The 11327-nt window shown below is 40.7% G+C and overlaps 1 protein-coding gene across 1 annotated transcript; it reads right to left on the bottom strand.

The window, feature by feature from the left end:
• Positions 1 to 3609: 3609 nt before the first annotated feature.
• On the bottom strand, positions 3610 to 9964 carry LOC143374945 (potassium voltage-gated channel protein Shaw). The gene is given in 8 exon segments (XM_076823531.1): positions 3610 to 3852; positions 4213 to 4365; positions 5452 to 5688; positions 6207 to 6262; positions 6265 to 6439; positions 7505 to 7772; positions 7774 to 7886; positions 9655 to 9964. Coding segments are annotated over 8 exon segments (1539 nt in total). The 5' UTR covers positions 9952 to 9964; the 3' UTR covers positions 3610 to 3612.
• Positions 9965 to 11327: the final 1363 nt, after the last annotated feature.

The following is an 11327-nucleotide window of genomic DNA, read 5'->3' as shown; positions in this document are numbered from 1 at the left end:
TCTCTACTGCATTGAATGTGCCACGTATAATTATTTTTATTATTATTCGTGTTTATTACTCGGTAAATGTACAAAGAAAAGAACCAGTAAGATCGAAGTAAAAGGCGAAGCTGCAGTACATTTCTGTTAGAAGCCTATCCGTAACTACAAAAAAAAAAGAAGAATAATGTTGGCGGTTTAAAAGAACGATAGACAGATGTTGTTACTTAATTATTTACTTTATTTTCGGGTCCGCCAATCTGAGTCCCTTATTTCTCTAAATAGGATTTTGAAATTCGAGAAACGAAAAAGAACTTTTCACCCAGTGCGTGCATAAGGGATCAAGGGAAAATGGATCGTCCGTGGCCAGACACTTCTCCGAGCCAATATGACCGGAACCATATCCCTTTATAATTTTTCAATCAGGAACTTCAGAGGCTGGTATTTAGACCTCAGTTTAATTTACAGTTATTAAATTATTCTTCCATTCAGCAGCGTAGAAACATGAAATTAGGTGGCTTTTTGCTGATGATAGAAGTTTAAAGAAACTACCAGTAAATATTCAGTGAAGACGGAATATGATTTATGAAGTGATTTAACGCTTCATTTATCAGAGTTCGAGTTAACTCACTGCATCGCTTCATATTCACCACGAGATAGGCGTTCAAGTGAACCTAAATTGATTTACTTAAGGAATTCCATTGCCGTCCCTCTGTTGATCATAGACGTGACATCCACTTCAGTTAGAATAAATCATTGTCATGTTTAAGCTGTTGCAGTGGGAGCTATACCGAACCCACGATGCTCCAACAGTATCGTGTAAACTCGCCAGAACGTCTATGTCTATGGAAATCGACTAAAGTCGTCGATAGGTTAACTAGCGGATCTGGCCCACAGTTACAGACAGCAGAACCGACGCCATTTACAAGGAGCCATCCGGTTTAGTGCCTGACAGCTTACAACACGAAACACCGCGTATAATCGATTACAAGTCGACACGAAACGATAGTTAACCCTCCTGTCCTACTGGCGAAAAAAATTCAGCTAGCTATATATTCGGAGCTTGCTAGCATCGAACGATGAAAGTCGAGGTCAACTTGGTTGAACGAGTTTGCTGTTGGATCTGCAGAAGAGAATCGATTCTATTTTCTTTTTCACACGTAATGGGGGATTTTGTCTGTTTATTGTCTTTGAAAATAGGCCTCTTTTTGACTGGCAAATTAGAATGGATCCTTAATATCTCTTTTCTTCGACAGTATTGCTGTTAATTGTTTGTTTAAAAAGAATTGTTGCTTAGTGAAAGATGATCGAAATTCTATTGTTTCCCCCGAAATTGCCAGTTATCCGTTTGCATACACCATGAATTTGCTCCAGAATCGTGTGAATCGTTTGCTCAAGTCGGCCCCTGCGTCCTTCATCCTTCTTCCTTAAGTATTTTACCGCGCACAAGGTGTCACTGACAGCACAAAGAAAATGCTTTCTCATTTGTTCAGGCTGGAATAATCGATGAAAGGAACATCGTTCGTGGCATCTTCCATATACTTGAAAATGGACCTTGGAAACACCCTTAAAAGAATATTTATAAAACGTATTTTCAGACCTCTTATGTAATTGAACCGACCCTTCCCGTGGCCTCGAAATTCCATGAAATATTCAGAATTGGTTACAATAAGAACGAACATTTCATACCCAACAAAGCGTTGCCAATTAACTGAAAGCCTTGAAAAGGAATAGAGCGATCGAGATCAGGTAAAGCTGTGCAGCGGGAGGGGGTCGCGTCCGCGAGTCCCGAAGGGGTTAAAGATTAAGAAAGCGAAATGAAGCCCCTCGGCTAAAAGTCAGCCACGGGGATCTGGGCGACGTTGTCAAAGAGAAATCGAAGAAAAGAGGACCGCTCGTTTCTAGACCCCTTCTCTGCCACCCCCTTATACCCGTGCGCCTGTAACTCATCTGGACGCGGCTGACAGACGCGACGAGAAAGTAAACCGGCCATAGAAAAGTCCAGACGGAGTCGCGTCCAAGGGGGATGTTCGACGCCGTGGGGCGCGGGACGTGGGGCGACGAATAGGAGGGTAGTAGGAAGAGGCCGCGGGTCGCGCTAGGGAAGAAGAAAACGAGGAAAAAGAAGAAAATAACGGGAGAGACATAAGGAGGGGGCTGCGTTTACTCGCGCATCATGTTAAAATAGGTTCAAAGGTATAGCCCGGAGGCCTCTGACGGCATCCAAAGGGCGAAGAGGGGAAAAGGGTCCGCCACTCTGCTCCTAAGCAAACTGCCCTACCCGGTCGATGCCTTACGCTTGCGCCCTGACGTAGCTCCCCTCCCCCCGCGCGTCGGCCTTACCTCGCTCTCCCGCGGCACTGGATCTCCTCGCGTTTGAATCGGTGATTAAAGTTTCACCTGGCCACCCTCTTTTTCCTCCTTCTGTTTCCCTTCGCGGTTACCGGGGGAGGGAGACACGGACGGACAGTAGGAAGTGCCTTTCATTGGCGGAGGAGCTCCATTGTTAGCCAGCGTGATGTTTCTTCGTTGGGGAATTTCGTGGAAGTCGATTGTTTGGATTTTAAGTCTTGACCGGGTTAGAGGGGCAGGGGGGCCAATACGACACTCGTGAATATCCATCAATTTAATTCCTATGATTTATTTTAGCAGCGTCGAGTAGTGGTTTTATCGGGCCGTGCAGAGTATAGTGAGTTTGTAGAAGCAAGGGTGGGGGTTGTTGAGGGTTTTGAAGAGAAATCTGGAGCCCAGGGATGGAGTCAGTATTGTCTTCTTGGGTATTAGTATTTTTGAGGCTAGGGTCTGCAGGAATCTGCCTAAATAAGGGCAGTCCTGCAATGAGTGGCTAAGCATACATTTGGGGATTTGTATTTCCAGGGGTATTACCTCGCGCGCCACCTGAGTGGGTTTCAGGTTAATCAGGTATATCACGGAGCACCAGTCGTGAGTTACAGAAGAGTCTCGTGTGATATCTATTCGTGCTGTGATATCGCGAACTACAATAATTTGATATTTAGATCTGGGTGTGTAGTAATGAGTTACAAGAAATTGAAATTTTTAAAGAACGACTCCAGAATGACTGAAGGTTTATACGAGTTCCAGTGTAATCTGAATAAGAGACGAGCCGTGTCATTTAATTGAGCAGTATTGGAGAGGGAGGGAAGACACCCTCATTTCGAAGGACAGACAGTTACAAGGGAAGAAGAGGGTAAGGTCTATTCTGTTGCTTAGTGAATCGTGACCAAATGGTATACTTTCGTTTTTATTCTAATATAATTGATTACTCAGTATTTGAGAAATCGGTCAATCAAACAGAGACGTGGATAGCCGTGGTCGTCTTTAGATCCAGGAATCTGTTAGCTATCTGCAATTTTAATTTCGATGCAAGCTTTTGAAAGACCCAACCGCATCGCAAATACTGTTTTACCATTATTTCAGACCACAAAATTAAATAAAATACAATGAACAATGTGGATGTTCTAGTAAGATTGTATGCATTAATTGTATGCCTACCAGATTGTACGCCTACCAGTAAGTAATTTAGATAATTTCCACTGTAAACAGAATAAACTAATTACACAGAGATAAACACACACTTTCGTTGAAATGAAAAATTAAGTTGAATCATGAATTTTATGATGACTCTGAATTATCTGGAATAGCGATATATACGTGGGGAAAGCCTCTACGTGTGCCCATGAAAGAATTCTCCTCGTTGCTTTCGTCCCCTCCGATCGTGTCATCGACGACCCCATCAATTGCTTTGCCATTTTTCATGGGATTCTTGGTGGTAAAGTGAGGACAGTCTGTTCCAGCAGAATTTATGGTTCCCCTGACATCCGATTCTCGTGGTAAATTTATCACGACATTAGGCTACAGCAAAAATACCAGAATCCCTTGAACCGATGAATTACAAAGTATCCCATTAATGTACAGAACGAAAGACTCTTCTCTAAATTCTTAAGCTCATTTAGGACTCCTTAAATACCCGAAAAATAATTAGTGGAATTTAAATTACTGTATGTGAACGGGAAAAGTCATTTTTAACGACCTTACACTTTTACGTACTTCAATAATTTCTCGAAACCCTAAAAAAAATGATAAACGTGTCATCCTTTTTTTATCTCCTTGTCTTTACTATCTTCAATTATTTTCTTCAAGTGTTTGAGGTGATAATTTTGGAAATTGTAATACACATGGTATAGAGATATCGAAATCGTATTTTAGTTGCACCTGAAAGTGTAGAACATCGCGCAATCCTAAGGCGGTGGGGCTTGGAGTAAGTTGTTGAATATCCTTTGGCTCCCGATAAATGGAACATCTCCATCGTCTTGGCACCTTCGCCGGAAGTACTCTTCGCCTCTGTTTGGGCAACATGCTACGAGCCTACGAACAATTTCTTTAAATTCACATTTTCGAGCAAATATTTTTATAACGTATTAATTCCAGACAAATCTACAAAATTCCAGATAAAACAGAATACGAGAAATTACTTTGCAGCTTAAAATTAAAATCCCACACATTTGCATTTCAGTGGTAATTTTCAAAAATATTCTTACATCCATTCATTTCCCTTCTAAGAACGTTATCTAAGATAAAAGCTGATCCTAAAATAGGAAGTCGAGTACCCTCGTAAGAAGTCGAGTATACAACAGCAGAAAATCCAAAAACAGTATAAAAGCCGTAGGAACTGCAGCGTTCAGTTTGCACGGCGTTTCCTAAGGAACTTTCGAAACGTTCCGTCTCATAAAAGAACTTCCGAATTGCCTTTAAACTTACGAGTGCCAGCACTTCGCCCCGATGGTTGGTTCCCCTGCCAAGGGTTCGGTCCACGTTAACGATCCAGGGACAACGTAGAATATTCTACCGTCGATTAATTGGATACAAACAATGAACTAGTTCTCTACTAAATGCGCGCAGAGTTTCTAGGATACATAAAAAATTGACACGCACGGGAACTTTGGCTATAGGAGGGGGCAAGGAAAGTTTCAAATTGGCTACTGAAAAGTGCAAAAGTTCACGTGTTGCGTCTGAATGAACTTCCGCATCCGTGTCCTCCATGGACACATATTCAATGAATAAAATCTGGACCAGTCTTGAGAAACTTAATTCGCTGAAAAGGAAAATCCTAACGTTGTCGCGACTTCTCTGGTATGGTAAAATTATTATATAAAAGTTAAAAAAAAAGGCTCCATTGTAGTGTGAACGTGAATATTTCTTATCGATAGGTAAAGAAACTAGGATGGAGTATAAATTATTCAGAACAGGGGTAATTCTGAAATTATTTCTCGAGGGAAAGAAAATTTCTGGGTTATCCCCACCATCAATCCTTAATTCTGAATTGTTTTGAAGATTGTGATTTCACCACCTAAAACCGCCCTATGGCAGCAACAAAAAATTAGGGGTTGTCTTACAGATGAACTGCTCTACTTGCCTAACTTTCATTCTGAGAATACCAGGCGATATACAAACCTGAGTATGGGAGTAAAACATGGAGAAGTTGCTGACAATAACTGGAACTGGAAGAGCGATGGCGCACAGCCCCCCGATCAACATCCCGGGAAAAGTTTTTGGCGTCATGTCTCCGTAGCCAACGGTCGTCATGGTCACCAAGGCCCACCATAGGCAACGTGGTATACTGTCCAAGTCATTATGCGGGTTATCTTGTGGCCAAAACAGATATAATATAACAACGTTCCGAAACTTTTCCTTGATGTGCTTCAGTATTATTAAACCAATAGCCCTGTTCGGGTTAGCATCCTTCTTTATCATCGTTACATTTAAATAAAGATGTATGAAAAGCAGGGAGTCGCGTGATAAAAAAAAGAAGGGAACTCGTTGTGGCAGAGCCATGGGTGTTGTCTGTTTTTTTGTTCTCGGTGAGATATACGGTGACCTGTATTTTTTCGAGTATGAATCTGTTTAAAAGCATCCATAAATATATTTACAATATTTGTGAGAGCGGAAGGAAGTTGGGAGCTGAATCTGCGTGGAAATTCAAGTCGATATACTGGGTGACACGGATTAATTCACGGCATAAAGCTGTACAGAGGGTACGATGCGATGTGTTGTACAGAAACAACTGTACGTATAGTGATAGAAATAAAATTGATTTTATCATTTTTTTATCGGATACTACTTAAGATAAATAAATGAAAGAAAAGTGGAAATATAGCTGTTTTAGCAAATGTACAATTGCTTTGCGATTGTTAAGAAACTTACTTGACGATGCCCAGAACGGGAAAGAAAACCAGCAAGGCTAATTCGTTGGCGGAAGCCTCGGTATTCTAAGCCCCGGGGAGTGCCTTGTCAGTTCGAAGAGTCGCAGGACACGGGCTATCGACAGGATCTCCAAATACAGGCTGGATTCCGTGAGAAACTCGGTGTAGAAGCTCAACGTCGCGGCTAAGTCGATCGCGTTTACAGGCGACACGGCGAATCGCCTCAAAGTTGGGCTCACCTGTAATCAAATTCGCCAGAGAGCTGGCCAACGTGGTGGTTGAAACTTCAAGGGGATAATCTTATGTCGAGGGCAGAAAATTCATTTACTTTTTTGTTCTAGCGGTAAAACTTCTAAAATGTTAAAACTGCTCCAATAGGTATAGGGTGTCCCAGAATAAATGGGAAATATTTTAACTATGTCCTGTTTCACTTTGTTTTCGGATTAAAGCGAATTTTGTGCCGCGATAATTCTTTCGTTATATTCGTTTACAAACGGACCTCGGTATCCTCTGTACACTAGCTCGAAACGAAACAAAAATCGAAAAATCAAATAGAACATAAGTTTATAAATAAAAATATTTCTCACTGATTCTGGGACACCCTGTGCAGCTCTCGCTTAAATTAATGCACGGTGGGCAAGTAAAGCTGTTCCGAAGATATAAAAGATATAAATTCTGATAATTGGGTAAAAAGGAACCTTCCGGTGGAAGGTTGCACAGAAACGGAGAAGTTAGACGCGAAGGGCGATCGTACGCGCTCAACATCAGTCAACGTGATTACTGGTTCTCTACGCACGCGTTTCGCCGTGAATTTTTATTTCACTTTGAACAGCCGTCGACACGAGGGCGCTTTCAATTTTCGGCTCTCCCACCCATGAAACATGGACCACTGTGTGGACATTGCTAAAAAGTCGCTAATTTCCTTTTCATACGAAGATTAGAGTATCGATATTTTACATAGAAATGTCAGAAACTCGATTGTGTTATTAACCACCCAGAGCATCTTAACTTGTAAAGGATTCCTGGCACAAGTGGACAGAGTTCTGCAAAGTCTCTCACAGTTAGTTCACTTTTCGACCGTTTCGACCACGTTTTCAGCTGACAGATCAATAGACGAAATCAGCACAGAACCGAAAGAGCACGCGAAATATAAATTACACGAATGATCTTGCCCGAGTCGCGTGCAATGTCGCTGCGCCTCGAAGCTTTGATCGCACAGAGCCGTCATTATGCAGTTAACCGAATGAAATTATGATGCGTAACACTATTTCAAATAAGGGAATTTTTTAAATTCGAATACATACTAGACAGCGAAGTGTGATCTCCAAAGTGAATCACGCGTTACACGCATGTTCCAGGTAAAACAGCACTGAAACGCCCCCCGCCTGTCGTTGATTGTTTCTCGACTGTTTCGTTATCGTATGGCTTTTCGAGCAGAAGCAGAGAACCGAGAGGCAGATAAAAAGTATCGAGACGCAGGCTATCCATTTCGCCATTACGGAGGAGTAGGGCTCGTCGAAGAGGATCCAGATCCTTGGCCGTAGCTTCTGCCATTTCGTCAAGGTGCCCCGGTGCAACTTGTTCCTCGCTCAGCTTCTGCCCTTCCACGTCCAACTTGTCAAGGATTGCCAGCGTCGCCTGGGTATCCCGGTGAATGCTGTATGTACTCCAACAGCACGGCTCTACCTGCAACAATCCATTCACTCTCGCGATATTTTTATCATTTTGTCTGTTAGAAGCGTTACTGGTAACTTCTGGCATTCAAGAGAATAGCGGGATGGAAGTAATTGAATAATAATAAAGTTGAGTAAGAGTTTGCAAATCATTAAGATGCTAATTATTTACAAAATCCGAATCTAATTATGCGATTAATTACGACTTCATTAAGTATGCTTATTTTGGATAAAAATACCGATTCGTGACTTTCATTTAATTAATCACGGGCCAGCGTAGAAGCATTAGCTCCGATAAATAGTTGGCGGCTGCAATAAAACGATCGCCGAACAACGGAAATCCGTAGGGCTAATTACGGAAGCAGTACGTGATAGCGGGCTATATCCGCGTAGATATGGCCATTTACGAGAAACGTTTAAGGGTCGGGTAAACGTCGAATTGTACGCAATTTACGAGCAACATTTCTTAAGGACGATTAATGCTTTCGTCAATGTCGATTGAAAATCGACCGAGGAGGCGTTTCATCTCGAATTCCACCTTCGTCATTTAATGTTGGGTAGTAATATGCAAGAATCATTTTAATTCCCAAGTAGAAATTCTATCAGCTTTACCCTCTCTTCAATAAAGGATAGTGGCGTGATTAATAAATCGTTCGCACGTAAATTTTCATATTTTCTAATAACCTCAATTTCCCAAGCATTCTTCGCGTGAATATTGGAAGGTTTAAGCAATTTGCTGAATGATCAGAGTTATCTCTATTTAAATTCCGAACGATTTTGCATAATGAATTGTAGTGGCAGAGGATGGATTCGCGAATCCATTGTTCAACGGATTTCCTCCAGGGATCTTGATATATTTATTCATATCGATCGTTTAGTTTAGTAGAAAGCAAGCTCGTCAAACCGCGATTTCGGGTAGTCGATAAAACAAATGGCGCGCTATGCAACTTCTTGGCTAATAACTGATTAGCGACCGATTATCAATTATAACATTTATAACGTTATCGTAACACATCCAAATTCCAAAGTGGGGAATGTTAATTAATATTGATCACAGCTAATCGTATGAGTGCAGGAAATTATTTGGAATATTATTTTTATTAGTGAAGTACGATGTTAAAAAATTGTAACAGCAATCAGCTTATCTTAAAGAAATCCGGAAAATTAAGGTGGCACACAGTTCTGGGAATGACGAGTGCTTTGGCACAGAATTGCTCCGAATTCAATATCAAAGGAAACGATATGACTTCGTACAATTGAAGCTGATGCCGAGCAAACATTTCTGAACCGTTGATTCAATGACGGCCACGCGGTTTGTGCATTTCGAAACGCAAATTTGCCGCGGGATCAAAGCACATTTGTGCTCGCGATTTCAGGAGGGAAACGAGAGGGTAATCAACGGCTAGTTATGAAATAATTCAATAACGTTTCAACTCGACGGACAAAGGATCTTCGGCACAAACTATGATCGAGCACGTTTACACCTGCCATTTTCATTTAATATTATCTAAAATTATTAGTGATAAACCCAAAAGAACATGGTTCTCCCTAAAAAATAAACTCTACACCGAAGAATCAGAGTTTTTAATTTCTCTTCGAAATTTTAACTTGTGAGTTTAAATTTTCAAAAATTGCCCAATCCTATTACAGATGATGTTTTCCTCTTTATACTTAAGCAGTGTTTTATATAGTATCCCCTATTTCTATTTCATCAACGTAATTGCAAAGTCTTTTCCGTAAATAAGGCGATTTTACGAACAGAGAGTAAAGAAAACACAAACTTGATTGGAGTCGAGGCCCCAGAAGTCGAGCTCCTCCTCGAACAGCGGCCCACAGACGTCGGTTGGATAATGAAGCTTGCCCGTGCGGTAGTAGTTCAACACCTGGGCAAAAACACCCGGATGGCGATCGTAAAAGTATTCGTTGAAAACGGGGTCGTAATTGACCAAAGCTTCTGTTAAACGCGAGAGCCACGTGGCAGGTATTTTCTTCAATGTCGACTTGTACGTCTCATGGCGTACACCGCCGACGTTCAGGATCACCCTGTCGTTCCATCTACCATCATCCAGCTTCCTCATCCTCCTGGCTTCTTTTGGAAATAGAACGAAGATCTGCTGGCGGTCTCTACGTCACATAAATATAACAAAATAGCGAAGCTTGTGAAATGAAAATTTATAGTTTATTAATGGGAATACTTTGGGGAATACTATACCACATTGATATTTCCTTGGAAGATACGGCAGTGTAATATTAGTCTAACATTAGCTTTTTAATTGTTGGTGGAACTCGTGCCTTCAGAAATAACTAATAAATATTTCACCTATTAAAGTGATCTACATCCTTTAAAACAGTATAACTTTCTTAAGATACCAAAGTACTAGTTTTAGCGAAGAAAATAGAGCTTCTGAAAAAAGTCGTTTGCAAATACTTTCGTCAGCCACTGTATACCTGATATGATAAGAAATACCAAGCTATTACCTATTTAATCGTGAAATGTTGACCACGAACTTCTACCACGCGGTAGATATTAGTAGTAGGAAATGTGTGCTCATAAATTTAGCGATTCTTCTAGTAATTAGAATCGTTGGCCTTTGGAAAATTAAAATTACCGCCTTACAATGTTATTCTATTAGTTAGAACGCATGCATAATAAATGGATGCGACATGTTCTGTTTTGTGTTTCGAACTTGTCGACGAATGTCGGATCAATATTTATTTCATATCGGTACATAAGCTCGCGACATTGTGACAGCAATCGATACGTACTTTGGGTTATTAAATTTATAACAATGTGGACAGGGCTTTTGGATGCAGCGTTATATAATTATGGTGGCTGTACCTACTGATTACTCCAGAAGCAGTTTTCGAAAGAGAAGCGAAGTATTACGCCGCTCTGAGAGAGGTTCGATGATCGTGGAAAATTCATTGAAAAATAGATTGAAATTAAGAACCGATGCGGAGGGAAACAGGGAGCACCGTCGACAGTGCAATTTAAACCAAGTCGTGTTCAATGGGGTACAAAATCGTTATACCCTCCTAATAGTCTTTTGTGTATCTAACGATTTAATTTAATGTATCTAAACGAATTTTATGCGTCCAATTTTACAAATATATTCTAATTCGATTTTTACAAATGACATACAAAAATAAAGAGGGATGTTTTTTTATAAATAAAATTAATTGCAATTGCAAAAGAGAGTTCTTCCAAAAATATTTCGCTTAATGATCAACCCTTATCCTACACTCTACGGTAAAAGTCAAAATAATTAAACAATTAAGAAGTAAAGCACCCTTAATAAGAATTGATAGAGTGTCTTAAAATTGTATGTACCTTACTAACTATCCGGTGAACTTGTCGACGATGCTTCAAACACTTCCAAGATCCTCAGCAGTTTATAGCTTTAATGAACGCCACAACTTTTCGAAGGGAGGAATACGATGTTGAAGATATTCA

Source organism: Andrena cerasifolii, chromosome 11, assembly GCF_050908995.1.
Source record: "Andrena cerasifolii isolate SP2316 chromosome 11, iyAndCera1_principal, whole genome shotgun sequence".
NCBI lineage: Eukaryota > Metazoa > Arthropoda > Insecta > Hymenoptera > Andrenidae > Andrena > Andrena cerasifolii.
This window is presented reverse-complemented; position numbering and strand designations above follow the sequence as displayed.